An 18,176-nucleotide genomic window follows, 5' to 3' on the forward strand; every position below is an offset into this window, starting at 1 on the left:
GTTAAACTGTCAACTGCTTTTCTTGTGCAAATTATTTTGTTCTGATGACCAATTTTCCCAGAGTTTTATATTTTATTATCTTAAGTTGTTGATGTTCCACTTTTTTTTATATATATAATTTTTTATTACATTTATAAATACATTTTAAGTTCTTAATGTTCTTTTTCTAAATAAAACCTTTATATTTAATTTGGATGGATATATTTGAGTGAAAAGAATCCTTTAGCCATCATTTTGTTGTCTATTACATGTATATGTAGTCGTTTAATAGCCGTCTAATTGATGACTAGTCTATGGGCTATGGTTAAGTCTATTTGATTTTCACTGACAGCCCAAATTTTGCCTTGTTTTAGCCTAGACATCTGGGCTGTTAGACGTTGACGGCTATCAGACGTCTTTTAGATGCAAAATTGCTTGCTGGGACTAAACTATAGCGTCTTGTATAGCGACGCTTCTGCCCAACACTGAACATTTGAAGGAAACTTGATGTGTTTTGCATATTCCTGCTTACAGGGAATTACTAGACATGTCAAAGCAGATCTTCGGGTTTAATGTGTGTTTCTTTGGGAAAACCAATGATTCAGCTGAATGGGTGGCTCCAATGATATTACAGAACTGACAAGTTTAGGGCTAAAGCTGTCAAGACTTGTTAAACAACTCGATCAAACGACCATGGGACTATAGTAACTTGAACACTTTTTTGTTCAAAAACTATGCACATTTAAAATGACTTTTACAATATGCTCACAACTGATCTTGTTAGATTAAAAGAGTAGGCCTACAGTGAGATGACAATTATGGTTTTATTATAGTAAAAGTGTAGGCTATACCATGTTTTTTGGGGGGAAATTGATTACCAATTGTATAACCACATTAATAGTGGGCTAATTAGTACACTGTAAAAAAATATTGATGGTTTAACTTAAAAAGTAAGTAACCTGGTTGCCTTAAAATTTAAAGTTCATTGAACTGGAAAAAGTGAGTTAATACAATGAAGGAGAATGATTTAATCATCAGAAACTCACAAGTGTTATCTGAACTAAATAAATTATTTAAGTTGATTTGACAAAAGAAAAAATGTTGTGATTACTACACTGTAAAAAATGTGTTGGTTTAACTTAAAAAAGTAAGGGTTGCCTTAAAATTTTAAGTTCATTGAACTGGAAAAAGTGGGTTAATACAATGAAGGAGATTAATTTAATCATCAGAAACTCAAAATAATAAGTTATCTCAACTAAATAAATTATTATAAAGTTGATTTGACAAAAGAAAATATGTTGTGATAACAAATCTTGAAAATATTTTTTACAGTGTAGAATTAGTATAGGCTAAAAGACAAAAGGTGATTAAACATGAAGGAAAAAATATAAAGACATTATTACCCATATAGCCTACATCCAAAAATTTAGCTAAAAAGTCCATGAACACATTTTGAAGCATTTTGGCATTAGGCTGCATTAAAATAAAATGTGCAAAAAATAAAGGTTATCATGATAATTTGTCAGTATAATGTATTTGTTATCTTTGTTCCCTGATTTATCAAATTTTAGCTCTGTAAAGTAAACACTAGCTCTTAGAGGGGCGGACCATCAAAACCATAACAGTGCTGGTTATCTTATCTCCGCCTTAACGGAGAGCTTTTCCATAGAAGGAGACAGACTTGATGCGTAGTGCATCCATACCACAGACAGGCGACACGCCGCCGCTGACAGATCCCCCTCGCCCGCGGGCTGCTGCGTATCACTCTGTGGAGAGCAATACACGAGCTTTTATTAAAAATGCCGATATTTAAGACTCCGGGGATTTATTGATTTACGAGAAACAGCAAGGGTAATCGATCTCTGGTTCTCTGCTCTTTTTGGCAGCTTTTTCAAGTGCATGTCCATTCCAAGAGAAGGTGCGACCGAGTCTTTCTATTAGCTATTATAAAAAATAATAATAATAAAATAAAAAAAAAACACGCGAGTTTTCATCTTTATCCAGATCGTGCACGGCGCCATCCGACTTTGGAAAGAGAGGAGGGTGGAGAAGAAACACTTCCATACACGGTGAGAAAGGTGGAGGTTTGTTGTCAGCTGATTGTAATTCTCCACTCATGAAGGGCATGGAGATGTTGCGCCGCTCCTCAGTGTTCGCGGCTGAAGTCATGGAGGTGTTTGATCGTTCTCCCACGGATAAGGAGTTAGTGTCTCAGTCTAAAGTGTTGTGCAGGGAATACATTCACTCCAGACTCCATCGGGCTGGAATCGGATGGTCGAAACCAGAGCACGGATCCGGAACACTGGCTGAGGTGTCTTCAGTCCTGCTGTGGTTGGGTAGGACATCTGACGTTTCACTCATTGCCATTGGGTTGCATGTAGCCTGTAGTGTAGTGCCTACATATTTGGATGCTATACACCCCTTACGAAAATTAACCATGGTTTTACTAAAAATAAAAGTCAACAAAACAAAAACAAAAAAAGGTTATTGTAGACTAGTTAAACCATCTACACAAATTAACCATGGTTTTGCTACACTAAATCACGGTAGGTTATTTGTAGTAAAACTGTGGTTAAACAAATGGTAATCAATCTACCAAAAAACATGGTTACTACACTTTTACTAAAACCATGGTTCATATTCGTAAAGGATATGCCTACATGTATACTGTGTGAAAATATTATGGTGCTAAATGGTCATGTGTGGATAACTAGCCAACTAGGTTCTGGTTTAATGTAGCCTACAGATGTTATATTTTAAGACTGCTGAGTTAAAAGTGCTGAGTACTTCCTGTTAATTTTCATTCTTTCTTAATCTGTGCTTACTCTGGTTCATAAGAAAATAAATGAAAAATGGACCATCCATAATTGTTCTATGAACTTTCAGAAATGAAAATAAACACGTGTTTCTCAGCTTCCTTAAAGGCAAACCACTGATTGCGTAATATTTTACAACACTCTTACAAGGTTCATCTGTGTCTCACCCATTGAAAAGTACTTTGCCTTTTGTACCATGTTAAATGTGTTTCATCCTTTTATGTTGTTGGACATTCTGAGCTCTTTCACAAGATTGAATGTTATGCCTTCAAAACATTTAATCTCACATCATTTTGTTGATCAGACACACTATAAGTAACCTACCTTATAAACATATACTCTTAACTGTCATTGTTCTGCAAGAACCAGCTTTCTCCTAAAAGGGAAAAGCACAGGAATTTTAATTTGAGACAACTGTGTAACTGGGGAAACTGCTTTTTATGGACAAGGCATGCAAACATGCAGATCATTATCACAAGGCAGATTGAGGGTTCCCCACCCAGTCCTTCACACTTACATTAAGACGGATTATTCATGTGGGATAAACACATATTCTCTTCCAAATAAAAGTTGCAAAAGGGGTTTTCACAGCGATTCCCTATAGAAGAACCACTTTTTCTTAGCATGAAGAAAAATCCAAAGAACATTTTCCCACAATTTGTGGAATTGAAAATTTCCATTGATGTTCTTCAAGGAACCAGCAATGCCAATAAAGAGTGCAGCTGAGCATAGCTAAAGACTTAATTAACAGAGAATTTCATCATCTGCTTATATGACAAAATGACAATAGAATGAAAAATAGCTGGTGTTAAGTTTATGTTCCAAATTAGTGATTTTATTCTGTAAGACTCACGACCCTTTCTGAGCCAAGGAAAGATAACACATTTGTCTCTCTGTCTCCTAGGAGACGAGCTGGAGTACCTGCGACCCAACGTATACCGCAACGTAGCACGGCAGCTCAACATCACAATCGCCTCTGAGAATATAGTCTCTGATGCCTTTTTGGCCGTCGCTGCAGAAATCTTCTCTACAGGTTGGTCAGTGTCCATCTTGCTTGATACATTTAGTTTGGAAAACAGTTTGTCTGTAGATAAAACTAATCGTTGCATCCAGAGATGTTGTTTTACATTAGCAAATACTCTTATTTTATATGATATGCCAATGTTTTGTTTTTTATATTATCTATATCGATTTTACAAAAGTGTATATTTTTTCAGACCCTTAAATCGATAGTTCACCCAAAAATCAAAACAACAACAACAAAAAATTGAGACGTTTCTTCTTTTATGTTTATGTTTTCATTGTTGTTGAGGGTGAGTAAATGATGACATGTTTTTAAAAAGATTTTTGGGTGAACTATCCCTTTAAGTGACTTTACACTCCTTTTAGTGAGGTTAAACTGGATCCATTCTGACATTTATATATACACAGAGAAGCGGTGAATGGGACTCGACCCTGAAAGCACCATAAAATGTGGATTTTTCTTTAAAGTAAACAGTGTCTGGGCACCATGGAAGTTATCATTCCATTTGCTGCGTACTGTACTTTGCTCATATGTAGTGCAAACCCATTTAGTTGACTCAACCATTTAGTTCAAATGGTCAACCCTTTTTTGATCTCCCAGATTTGGAGTGTAGTAAATCATGGTCTTTTTTTTTTTTTTTCAACATTGGCAGCTTTAACATGTGGTAACTTGTTCGCCTCATTTCTCCAGGGAAACATTCTTTGCATTCTAATTATTAAAGCGTAATTGCTTATGTTAGTCCAAGTCAAAGGTTCCTCACTGAACACAAAGCACCCTCTTGTTTTTTTTTTTACACATAGCTGTCCTCTAGCAGTGTAGCTGTGTTTGAGTGGTCATTGGTGTTCACTTTTTTTTTAAACCCGCGTGTGTCCTTCGATCCTTTTTTTAGAGTTCTATATGACTGTGCACTTCAAACAATTGTTGTGTTTATATATATATATATATATATATATATATATAAATATATTAAAATATACATTTTTAATCTTACAAATAAAATGTCATTTTTTTTGTTTACTTCTCGTCTATTCATTAATGCTGTGTTTTTGGAGATATAAAGTACTTCTGTATCCATATACCACACAATTCCTCAACTACACGATTAGCTTGCATTTGAAATATTATTTTTTTATGACACATTGCATTTATGCTCTAGTACTAGGCCTTCATTTCTGTGTAAAAACTTTCAGATTTATGCCGGATTTTTTATTCTTTTTTGACACTTGAAGAACATATATTTAGTTTTTTTTTTTTTCACATTTCCCATTAATTTCAATGTGGGGTCATATTGATCCCGAAGACCAGAAGTGTAAACCCTAACCCTAACCTTCAGAACAACCGAATCAAGCCCAGTTTTCTTGTGTGTGTAGATAGATAATGTATGAAAAGTCACTAAATCTTATTCCACTGAGATGAAGGGAAACTTTTTTTTATTAAGTAAAAGTCGATGACCCGATTGAGGGTTAAGATATTTGTTTATTTGTTTATTTGTAAGGATCCCATTAGCTGAAAGTTTGTACAGTCAGCTAGTCTTCCTGGGGTCCATTCTAAAAATTTACATTACAACAACAACATTTCAATCATCACAGTTATCATATACACATTTCATATATACATACATACATAAAAACATACACATGTACATACATACAATCTTCTAATTTCAATTCATGACAAGGTGAAAAATACATTTACAATTATCATAATCAAGAAAAAAGAAAATATAAAAACCTACATCAACACATAGCACCTTAGACTTCTTTTAAATGACAGCTTATTACAAATCTGACGAACTTCAATGGGAATGTTGTTCCAGATGACACAAGCTCTATACAGGACGGTTTTCTTCATAAAATTCGTTTTTGGATAGGGGGTCATTATGTGACCGTTATTTGCCATTCTGGTGTTATGATTGTGCACTGAGTTACAATACACTAATTGATTAAATAGATAAATAGGCATTTTTATTGTTGTTGTTTTATATATCATAGTGCTTAAAGTAACTGTTATTCTTTGGTCTAAAGTGAGCCATGAAAGAGTAGAATACATCTGTTCTCTACTTGTTTTAATTGAGCAGCCCAGAACAAGTCTTGCCGCTTTATTTTGCACAACCTGAATTTTTGTCAAATCCTTTTTAGATGCAGAGGACCACACCTCAATGCAGTAAGACAAGTGACATAATATTAGTGACTCTGTTACTGTTTTTAGAGTTTTCTGATTCACATAATTACAACATTTTTTTGTTACTGCAATGCCACATCCCATTCGGTTAACAATAGTATTTATGTGTTCCGTCCAAGAAAGACTACTATCAATCACCACACCCAACAGTTTAGCTTTTTCTACCTGTTCTATACTTTGCCCGGCTATCTGTAACTTTAATTCCGATCCAAGCCTCAATTTTTGTTTTGATCCAATGATCATACTTTTAGTTTTGGATAAATTTAAGGCTAATTTGTTTCTACTAACCCACTTATACACTGCATCCAATTCTATAGACAGAACATGATTAAGTTTGTCACATGAGTCTGAAGCATAGTAAAAAGTTGAGTCATCTGCAAACATTGTCATTGATGCTTTTTTGACAGTTAAGGGCAAATCATTAATAAAGACTGAAAACAAAAGAGGACCCAAACAACTTCCTTGTGGTAAACCACAGACTAAACCTTTGTAATTAGATAAAGAACCATTATAAAAAACCCGCTGAGTTCTATGTGAAAGATAACTTTTCATTAGTGCAACCGCAGAAGGAGAGAAGCCGTAGCTCTTCAATTTCTCAATTAAAATATGATGGTCTATTACATCAAAAGCAGCGCTGAAATCCAACATAACCACACCAACTAATTCAGAATTATCCATACTTCTAAGCCATCCATCAGTCATTTGTGTGAGCGCTGTACAGGTGGAATGTGCCTTTCTATATGCATGCTGAAACATAGTCATCAAATTATTATTCTGAAAATAATTACAAATTTGTGTATGAATAATTCTTTCCATAACTTTACTGATTGCAGGCAGAATACTTATAGGCCTACAGTTATGTCCATTATAAGATAATCGATTGTCTTTTATCAATGGAATAATTTTCGATTCCTTCCACAGAGATGGATAAATCCCACTCGCCATACACTGATTAAATATATGACACAAAGGAGCAGCTATATATTCAGCTGTTTTATTCAATACTAGACTGTCCAAATTGTCTGTGCCTGGACTACCATGTGTTGGAAGAGACTTTAACAGGGCCATCACTTCTGCAGTTTGCACACAATTAAAGTTAAAATTACACATTTTATCAGCCATGATTTCATTTTTGATAAGATCACAGTAATTAAAATCTTGTGTTCTAAAACCTTTCCTTAAATTACTAACTTTATTTATAAAATAATTATTAAAATAATCAGAAATTTCTTTAGATTCTGTTATGAAACCTCCGTCGCACTCTACAAAAGAAGGTGGTGAATTTCTATTTCTACCCATAATTTCATTTAGGATATGCCAAAGCTTTTTGCCATCATGCTTAACACTATCAATTCTATTTTTGTAGTACTCTTTCTTTTTCCTTTTATTTATTTTTGTAACTTGGTTCCTTAATTTACAATATATTAATCTGTCCTCCAATGATCTCGTTTTCACAGCCACTTTTTTAGCTTCATCTCTTTGCTTCATCATATTTGTTAATGCTGAATCAATCCACCTTGCAGCATGAGATTTTTTTATCATATTTTTCAAGGGTGCATATGTATCAACAATGCTCAAAAGCATACTCATAAAAGCATCCAAAGAATCTTCAGGGTTGTGGCCACTGTACACATCTTTCCAATCAACATTTTTTACTTTTCCCACAATCTTTTCAATAGCTAATACTTTATAAAACCTTTTATAAGTACCACAGATAGCTTTAACTTTAGGGACTTTAGCTTTCCTAGTGACAGCAATGAGATTATGGTCACTAAACCCTACTGGTGTTGACACAACATCAGAACACATCTCTGGTACATTAGTGTAAATGTGGTCAATACATGTCGCTGTAGTAATGCCCACCCTATTGCTAAAAATTCTTGTTGGCACGTTAACAATTTGATGTAAATTACAGACACATATATAGGAAAGTAGTTTCTTTTTCTTTGAGCATCTGTCATCATTCCAATCAATGTTCATATCTCCCAATAAGTATAGTTCACAATTGACATCAGAGACTTTATCAAGCATTTCGCCTAAACATGTTAGATAGTCCACATGTGCATCAGGAGGTCTGTAACAGCATCCCACAAGCACAGGTTTCATATAAGGTACATGGACTTCTACCCATATGGCTTCAATGTCATGACATAATAAATTTTGTTTTAACCTACAAGGAATGTTGCTTTGTACAAAAATGGCCACACCACCACCAAATCTATTTCTATCCTTTCTAAAAACATTAAAACCTTTAACTGTTAATTCAGAGATTTGAATAGAACTGTCGAGATGTGTCTCAGATACGGCTAATATATTGATTGAATACTTATTCACTAAATTAAAAATGTCATGTATTTTGTTCCTTATACCACAAATGTTTGAATGTGCCAAAACTAAACCTTTACCAGTTTTGGTTGTACACATTTGTGTAATATAATGATCACAGTTACAAACACATCAACACATAATTCTTTACCTTCAAACATATCTTAGTCCCGAATCTTTACCTCTTTAGGCAAAATTACCAATTTATCATACCTTAGTATTGCCTTTTCACCTTGGGCTCTAGATATGAATGTAGTATTTTCACACGAGCTTGATATATTTGAATATAATTTCTGTTCAGTGTTTTATATTAACCTTTGCTTTTGTTTTATTCTTGAGGCATTTCAATCATTTCTGCTTTTTCAATCATTTAGCTTTGCTGTGACACAGACTGTTTAATGCAAACAGTGGAGCAATTTCCAAAATAATATTTCAATTAAACAATATGATACATAAAATGATGTTATAAATAGCATTTAAAAAAAAAAAAATATTTTGTGGTTTTCATAATTCCTGCTGGAGAAGTGTTTTTTTGTGTGTATTAAAATCTATTTAAATAAATAAAATAAAATAGGAGACCAATTACTGATTTTGTCAGGAGGAACCATTTTAGCAGATCTTTTATCCTCAACTTAATCAAAATCAATAAAGCCATTAACAAGATTAGGTTCCTTGAAGAAGGCCTTCATTTTTTTTCCAGAATAGAAAGTGCTAACTATAAGGTGCATGAGCAGATTTGTGTCACGTTTTGAGTTTGTTTTTTGATCTGTTTCTCTGTTATGTTGATATTTGTGTTTCTTTGTTAATCTTCTAGTCTGTTAATTAGTTCAGGTCGCCATTCTCTCCCTGTTTGTTTCTATGGTTACAGATTGATTTGAGTCCTTAAAGTTTCTGTTAGTCCCTCGTCTTGCATGAGTTTTTATGTGGTTTATTGTTTTGAATTTGTGGATTAAAGACTATTTCAGTATTTACATCGTCTTGTGCTTTCATCTCAGCCACCAATTTTTTCAATTTTTCAGAGAGTGGGATTGTTAAATCATTTCTTCATTCAAAGATATTTCAGTTGTTTTCTTAAATGGGGTCAGAGGTCAGGGTGGTGATTGTTAGAATCTGTAACGCCTACAGAATTCCTTACTTACATAGTCACAACATAGATGCAAGTTTCTAATTAAACGCGGGAAAATCCAGTTTAGTCTTTTTTTGGCAGTGATAGTCACAGATACTACACACAGACAGATGGTTGTATCATTGTGCAAAAGGAAGGTAAATTATCAGTACTATCAGTATTTCGAGTGTTGGTTTGCATGTATATCAGGAATAATTGACTTTGAGTTATTTTTTTCAATTATCAATTATCAATTATTCTGCTTATGCTATGGTTACCACGCTTCAAAACATTGTTCAGATCATGTATTTCAAGATATTTGTCAGATAGATTCAGATAGATTTAAGATATTTATGTCAGATAGATATCAGATAGATTCAAGATATTTTTAAGTCCTTAAAACGTTAATTTCTTACGCATCTAATCCCAATTAATTCTAATTAATTCCGTCATTTTAGGCTTGAGCCATTGATAGCAGACTAATGCAGTATCATGTAGCTTTTAAGTTGTTAAACTTTTGATAAAAATCATCAGAACAACGCTGACAAAACACGCATGTGTGTCCGTACTGTATGTGTGTGCATTTGAGTGGGATATACGTGCTTTCCGTATTTTGTGGTAAAAAAACATGGACAATATAATTAGTAATTTTTATCCTATTGTTTACTATATTAATTTGCTTTGTTTGGGTCGTTGTAGGTTATGGTTCTTTTGTTGTTGTAGTAGGCCTATGTAATGAACTTTGAAATAACTGAACTCATTTGGCAAAGTGATATAGACATGTAATGGGGTCAAGACCTGCCTGGAACTACTTTAGCCTTGCGTTTCACTGAAAATAATTGCACACCTTAGAACGTTCGTCAACCAATCAGATTCAAGCATTCAACAGCCCTGAAGTATAAATTTAATTAATACATGTCTTCATTTGAAACTGCATGTTGTAAACTAAAATATTCTGTTGGAATTGTGAACTCAGAGGGAGGAAATTGTGGTGTTTTCTGTTTATCTTGAACTTCAAACCAGCTTTTATCTCTTTTATTCCTCAATATGGTTTCCTTTTGCCTTTGTGTTTCCTGCCTTTTGCTAGACTCAGATTAGGTTCCTGCCTGGGTTGATATGTTTATGTCTGGCCATTTGATGTTCCCAGGCAGGGTTTTGCAGCTTTATTAGCCTATGTTTTGTTTAATTCCAGGCTGAAATGTTTGAAGGTTAGAGTAACGTCTGTTTATCATTTTAGTTATCAGGATGCCTACTTCTGTGATAAAATGTAATAATACGGATATAGCCTTTTATTTAAATTCAGACTGGTGACCATAACATTTACTGTGTGATTGGGAAAAGCAAATATACTATAGGCCTATCCTTTAAACTACACTCTAAAAAATGCTGGGTTGTTTTAACCCAATTTTGGGTCAAATATGGACAAACCCGAAATGTTGGGTTAAAAATGTAATGTAAAAATTTAACCCAACGGCTGGGTTAGTCCATATTTGACCCAAAGTTGGGTTAAAACAACCCAGCATTTTTTAGAGTGTACTATTGTATTTCATGGTCTCTTTATATATTTAAAAATATACAATTTATCAAGCTTGCAAATGAGGCTAACGGCTTATAGCCACACATGTTGATATCATATTTATAGGTTATAGTCACAGGTGAAACAAATGAATTTGCTCTGCTAAAAAAAAAAAAAGTCCTTGTGTCTTTCTGTCTGATACACCAGCTGACAGCTTGCCTGGCTCCCAATACAGTATATTCATGTTCTGTTAGAAATGTGAGTAAGGAATTATCATGTGTTTTAATGACTCACATGGGTATGATTTTCATTCCCACTATATATTAATAGTCTTTATTAATCATTACAATTACATTTCTTTAAAGCTGCAGCCCATATAATCCAAAATGATCCAAATTACATTTTGAGAAAATCCATACCCAGCCAGTGTTCAAAACTCTTTGCTTGCCGTAGCTCGATTCCAAATGGTTAGCTTGTAGTAATGTTTTTAATTCCAGTGGTACTGGTGGATTTCTGCGGGAGATTCGAGCATGTCTTTGCGTCATTACATCAAATCTGTACACATAAAGAAGGGGTGCTTCTTAATTTTTTTATTTGTGCATCCTCGTTTGCTTTCCTCACTTCCTTTCCTCACATCTCAGTTCCAGCTCCGGAGAGAAGGAATCGAATTAAAGGTTTTTTATTCAAGTATCAAGTATTCCAATGTTTTTATACATTTTGATCACTCACAAAATGTTAGATCTGCCCTTATGTTCTAGAAGATTGGTTAAGAAATTAGTAATAAATAACAATAAAGCAAGATACCCTGTTGAAATATGTGTGGTGTGTGGTTTAAACTGTAAAGGTAAAGTATAAATTCAAATGATTTTGACCGATGTGAAAGGCGTTTAGTCAATAAAACACTTCCGCAAAGGATACATCTGTGCATCCTCACTCATAACTCCTCTGGAATCCTCCTTACTCCTCGATCCTCACGGTGAAATTAGACAATTGAGATGTCCTTCAAGATAGCTAAGCGGTTTCTGAGTCATAGGATGAAGGATTGAGGATTAAGGAGACGAGGAGGGATATTGAGAAGCAATTCTGCGAATACCTGCAATTGCAGATTTCAAACAGAGATGGCGACAAAGAGGGAAAACTGCAAACTGCAGACTGCAGCTTTAAATGAATCATTTGATACAAAGCCCTTGTTTACTTACTTACATGTTCTTACATTGTACTAATTCTTTTCTCTGATTACATCTATAATTGCATTGTTGATCCTTCCCTTACATCTTAACCCAACTTTTAAACCTACCCATACCACCAAACCTGTCCCTGGCCTGATCTTACCCATATCCAACCTCTATAGCAGCAAAAGTGTTTTGTACATACATTTTTTTTTTTTTTTTATGTAAGCACAAAGTATTAGACACCTAATATGTGTGACCTGACTTTAATACACACTTCCACCAGCACACACAAATGCTGTCATTGGTATGAATGAAGGTATGTGGAAAAGTACAGCCTTCGTTTGATTATATTTATGTCAATCTCTGTTTCTATATGTACAGGTGTAACATGGGGGAAGATTGTGTCTCTGTATGCAGTGGCCGGAGCTCTTGCTGTGGACTGTGTTCGGCACGGGCATCCGGCAATGGTGCACACCATTGTCGACTGCATGGGCGAATTTGTTCGCAAGAGCCTTGTGTCGTGGTTAAAGAGGAGAGGAGGCTGGGTAAGAAATAAATCTATACATTGAGTAATTATAATATTTATGCATTTAATCATGCCTTCACCCAGCCCAAACATACATAATGCTTGATTCTGATTGGTCATTCAGCAGGCAATTTCCTAATATTCTCTGTTATCCATCATATGTGGCTCATTTGGGTAACTGAAACGCTGTTTTCTCATATCATGCAGTGGACTCGCTCTCTCATTTCATACAGGCGCAACCTTGCATCTCGGTTTTTGAATGTAGTGAAAATGACCGTAAAGGACCAATTTCTAGCTTTTTTGTACTTTGTAATAAACTTTTTTTTATGTTTTTGTGGACTATTTTTTAAAGCAGAAGCAACAGCTTATTTTACATACCTAGTTATTTTATATATCATATAACTAGTACTTGTCAAAAGGATGATTTGGATGAATTTATAGATCAAATTCGACTTTTAAAACAACACTGGATTCCATTTGTAAGAGTTTTAACTGTAAACTTATTTTCCTTTTTTTGTTTTTTATAAAATTATTATTAATGTGTTCTGTGGTTGACTACTTGACAGAATGTTTGCAGGAGCTAAAGTTGCATTTAAAGGGACAGTTCACCCAAAAATGTTAATTCTGTCACCATTTACTCACATCATCTTTCTTCTATGGAACATAAACATAAAGATATTTTGAGAAATGTGTCAAATGAGTACGTGTGTTTCTCCGTACTATGGAAGTCAATGCGGTCGCCAAAACTGTTTGGTTGCCAACATTCTTCAAAATATCTTCTTTTGTGTTCAGCAGAAGACAAAAAGTCATACATGTTTGAAACAACATGAAGGTGAGTAAATGATGACAGAATTATAATTTTTGCCCACTCTTTTCAGAGTTGATGTAAGTAACATTGTGTTGTTTGTTTATAACCAAGCTAAGGCCCAGAAAGAGCACAGACTGCTGTCTTTCCATCTTTGTTCAGTGTGTGTAGACAGAATGTGCTGTGTTCATGGAGGGGGAAATCTGAACAATCTCTCTGAAGACCAGCACAGTTGAGCGAACCTGTTGAATGAGGAGCTGTGCTGGTATGTGCGGCTGCTTTGGCAGGGCATTTCTGTGGTGTCTGTTCTCATTAGACTGTCTCTGCTCAGGCCGATTCGACGTGGCACTGTGTCGTTGCTGCCTGCACTTACAGTAGGTCCATATGCAGCTCTGACACCTGCTGTTGACTTTTAGATAAAAACATTAGATATTAGATAAATATATTAACCTACTTAAAGCCAGCAAAAAATAACTATCTATATTTATTTATTTGGCAAAATGCCACATATGTATAGTGGCCTTTCATGTATATAGAGGCATGGACTCTACTAGACCCCTGAAGAAGGTGTTATGTGGTATGTGGTATCAATACGTTAGCAGCAGATCCATCAAGTCCTGTAGGTTTGTTGGTTTGTTTGTTAGATGCTCATTTGGATTGAGATTTGGGAATTTGGAGGCAAACATCTACTTTTTATATTCTATAATTTATTTTCTGTCATGTACTGTTCTGATTAATAGCCAGCGGATAGCTAATATCCATAGTCATAGTTGATATTATTGGGCATTTTAAGAAATTTTAATATATTCAGGTATGTGTATGCATGTTTTTTAGTATTATTATTATTTTTATTTATATTGTGTGTGATATATGTGGATATCTGTTGTCTAAGCTACTGGATGCCTTAAATTTCCCTCGGGATAAATAAAGTATCAATCAATCAATCAATCAATGGTAACATCTTGAACTTTTCATTGTTCCTCAAACCATTCCTGAACAATGTGTGCAGTTATCCTGCATTATCCTGCTAAAAGAGACCACATCCACCAGGCAATACTATTGTCATGAAGGGGTGTATCTGATCTGCATCAATGTTTAGGTATGTGGCACGTGCCACATTTACGTCCATATGAATGGTTGGACCCAGGGTTTTCCAGAAGAACGTTACCCAGAGCATCACTATATCAACTATATTCGCTTCACTTGTGACTGCTCATAATGTTTTGGCTCATCAGTGTACCTATATTATTAATGGGAGTAATAACATGTAGAAAAATATTTTAATGTTGTGTTAAGAAATGTTTTTTTTAGGGATATCATTTTATAAGAACATAGTTCTAGGATAAGTTTAATGTTTGTTTGATATGTTTTATGACTTATTTAGAAAGAGAGAACAAAAAAGAAAACATTCAGGACTAAGGATCAACTTTAATTATTTTATGCTCTGTGGTGGATGTACTGTACAACATGAAAAAATGCTGGTTCAATTGGGTGAGTGTAATGGTTGCTTCAGGCGAAATCATTCTCAACGTTTTTCAATGTGTTCTTCTTGGGAGTGTCCTGATTTTTTTTTTTAACTGCTGTTTTTGTAAGACATGGGCACACCTACAGACTGAACTGAACCTGAAAACAAGGACTTTATCATCAGGAGCACAAAGTGAAAGTGTTTGTAAAGCAGAAGCCGGTTAGACTGTGTTTACACTGTTGTTGATGTGAGTATGTGGGCACTAGTGTCTACGTGCCATGTTGAGGGTTTTGCTCTGCAGGATTGCTCTGGGAGCTAAATGAAGGGCCATACACACACACACACAGGACAGCTTTTATAATTAAAATTCCTAATTAACGAAGTTTGAGATCAGCACGATTTATTTCGTATGAATGCAAGAATGCTTTACATTGATTACAGTCCTCTTAAAGTAATTTAAAAATGTTAAATATAATATTAAAAATTATATTTCAAACTTTAAGTTCATCAAATAATCCTCAAATAAGTCACAGCGTTCACAAAGACATTAAAGCTACACATCAATTTTCAACATTGAATAGAATAAGACAAATCGCAAATCAGCATATTAAAATTATTTCTGAAGGAAAAAAAATCATGTGACATGAATTTTTTTTAAAGCTTTCATTTCTGTGTGCAGACTGCATTGTGACATTATGACTTTTTATTTGGGAAAAAATAAAAAAACTTTGTCCCTGTTATATGAACCCCCACCCCCATTAATTTTCATTGGAATTCCTAGGTGTTAGTGTGTATGTGTGTGTATGGGCATGTGAGTGTGTTCTGCATTGGGGAAGATCTATAGGCTTATGCCTTCTAGATTTTGCCAGATTTTTGAAAAAAGTTGCCATTTTCCCTCATTTCCTGTTTCATTATTTTTTTAAAACCACATAAACTCTTCGAATCCAGGCACATTTTTTTTTTCTTTTTTTTTTCGTGTGTGCATTCCAAGTTCAAGTGTGACAAAAGTCTTAAGGTCTTGGACCACTCCGATGAACACTCAATGTTTTTGAAAAAAGAAAAAGAAAATAAATGTTTGGTCAAAATGACCCGAAGAGAGCATAAGGGAACTGACCATCCAGATTAAAACAAACTGAACTTTAATACCCTGAACATGTATTAAGCTAATTTGGGAATTTATAACATTTGGTGTGAAATATAGCGTGTTTAGACTACTGAATGTTGGCTTTCCTAAAAGGCGCATGCTTGAGTGCAAACTGAAGTTCCTTTTCCTTTAGTTCTTACCAAATGAACTCAGAGAGAATTACCTAACATACTCATATTCAGTGTATATATAGAGAGAGAGTTATGTTTTATATTTTATATATTTAATTTATATATCTCAATATTTTCTTTGCTCTCTTTCAGGCGGACATCACTAAGTGTGTAGTCAATACAGACCCCAGCTTTCGTTCTCATTGGTTGGTGGCAGCTGCCTGCGCCTGTGGTCACTATCTCAAGGCCGTGGTCTTCTACCTGCTGAGAGAAAAATAAAGAGCAGGATAAACAAGTGACAGACAGCTGAATTCTTCAGCAGGGGCTTCTGGTCACTGCTTAGGCCTTTCACTTCTCTTAATGTGTTTACACTTGCACAAAGTTTGCACTTTGGTAACCCTTTACAATAAGGTCTCATTTGTTAACATTAGTTAAATAACTAGTTCAAATGAACTAACTATGAACAATATATTTTTACAGCATTTAAGCTTTGTTAATGTTAGTTTATAAAAATCGAATTATTCATGTTAATTCATAGTGCATAAACTAATTGTATTAGTAAATGTAGGAATTAACATTAAGATGAATTAATGCTGTAGAAGTAGGCCTATTGTTCATGTTAACCTTATTGTAAAGTGTCACCCAGTTTAGTTTAAAAGGATATTGAGCTCCAAGATGAACCGTTATATTTAAGGTTTTGTTATGTTTAACCTGGCCTTTTGCACTCTAGGCATTCCTTGCTGTTACCATTGTTGTATTTAACCTAATGTTGATATGCAGAATATCCAGGCCAGCGGGAGAGGAAACTATCGAGACCTTTGAATTTGTGTGTGAAAGAGAATGTTCATGTACTTCGATTAATGCTGCCTACCCCAACATTGTCTTATCGGAAAGATGGTTAAAACATGTTTCACTGTCTTGAGTGGTTTTGATGCTCTAAATGCAGATTATTAACAATCAAGCTTCAAAAATCCAACTGCAATTCACAATGCAAGGTAAAAAAATAAATACCAGGAGTTAGAATGTGTTATTGAGATCAGTATCAATATTTACCAAGGAAAAACTTTCAAAGTACTGAATGTAAATGGCTGTAGGAGAGATTTGGGTTGACTAAAAAGATATAACATTTCAGTTCATGCCATATTTCAAGTCTGGGCCTGTCACCTAGTACGTCATAGTGTTGTCTCTGTTTTGTTGTAATTTATTTTTGTGTAATATTTTCACCTTACATGTGGTGTTGTTGGTGCGGCCTTGAACAATTTGTGAGATATCATGGAGCCATCACTATATTAATAACTTAACTTGGTGTCTTAAAAATTGTTCATTGTTTTGTTCTCTTATATAGTTCAGTTTATATCAAATTATTATGTGAAAACTACACAATGTTTGTGAATGCTACACTGAATGTATGTAAAAATAAAAAATATATAGGCTACTTTTTTTGTTTTTCCAAAAATCTGTTTGCTGTGCTTTTCTTGCGGTAGGAACAGAACAACAAAATAATAAAGCTTTTATGCTGATAATACTACACAACATTATTGTAATTGGTGGAAAACGAGTGGGAGGAAGCAGTTTAGATCAGATAGAATAGTTTGGAGATATTGTTACTATGGTGATCACTCTCAACATGTGGTTTCCTTTACCCAGACTTTGAGAGCACTGACATGAATTAAATAATGGGTCTTTACTGCGTTCACACAAAGCATATTAATGCAAGTGATTGTATTTTACAACTTCTATCATAGATAATGGGAGAAATTGAAGACTATGATAGTCTGTGTTCATTAAGATAAATGTTAAAGCAAATTATTCCGAATATGTTTCAGATTATTTTGTCAGTAATCGCCTGAAAACTTGTTTTTTTTTTTTACTTCAACTTTCTGCCTAATAATTTCCAATTGCGACGCCTCACTGACACCTAGTGGCTGTACATGGAACTACAGACGCTCAATGATTAAAGTTATCGCAGAACAAAGGTATACTATAAACAGATAACGACATAGCTGAT

At 34.4% G+C, this 18,176-nt stretch overlaps 1 protein-coding gene across 4 annotated transcripts; it reads left to right on the forward strand.

Annotated features, from left to right (window-relative positions):
- Positions 1 to 1,633: 1,633 nt before the first annotated feature.
- Positions 1,634 to 17,624, forward strand: boka (BCL2 family apoptosis regulator BOK a). 4 transcript variants are annotated; one of them, XM_089134133.1, is made up of 5 exons: positions 1,635 to 1,830; positions 1,984 to 2,315; positions 3,700 to 3,828; positions 12,500 to 12,663; positions 16,322 to 17,624. In XM_089134133.1, the coding sequence occupies exons 2-5, from the start codon at positions 2,096 to 2,098 to the stop codon at positions 16,445 to 16,447; spliced, it is 639 nt and encodes a 212-aa protein (XP_088990259.1). In that variant the 5' UTR covers positions 1,635 to 1,830; positions 1,984 to 2,095; the 3' UTR covers positions 16,448 to 17,624. The 4 variants fall into 4 exon arrangements, with proteins under 4 accessions (XP_088990260.1, XP_088990259.1, XP_039547599.1 ...); XM_039691665.2 differs by having other exon boundaries at positions 1,636 to 1,897; XM_089134134.1 differs by having other exon boundaries at positions 1,634 to 2,315; positions 3,700 to 3,832.
- The last annotated feature ends 552 nt before the right edge of the window (positions 17,625 to 18,176 follow it).

Source organism: Pimephales promelas, chromosome 8, assembly GCF_988280905.1.
Source record: "Pimephales promelas chromosome 8, fPimPro1.hap1.1, whole genome shotgun sequence".
Taxonomy (NCBI): domain Eukaryota; kingdom Metazoa; phylum Chordata; class Actinopteri; order Cypriniformes; family Leuciscidae; genus Pimephales; species Pimephales promelas.

Coding starts and splice junctions, on each gene's coding strand:
- boka (XM_089134133.1), top strand. CDS start 2,096: ATGAAGGGCATGGAGATGTTGCGCCGCTCCTCAGTGTTCGCGGCTGAA. Junction 2,316..3,699: donor TTCAGTCCTGCTGTGGTTGG/GTAGGACATCTG, acceptor TCTGTCTCCTAG/GAGACGAGCTGGAGTACCTG. Junction 12,664..16,321: donor TAAAGAGGAGAGGAGGCTGG/GTAAGAAATAAA, acceptor GCTCTCTTTCAG/GCGGACATCACTAAGTGTGT.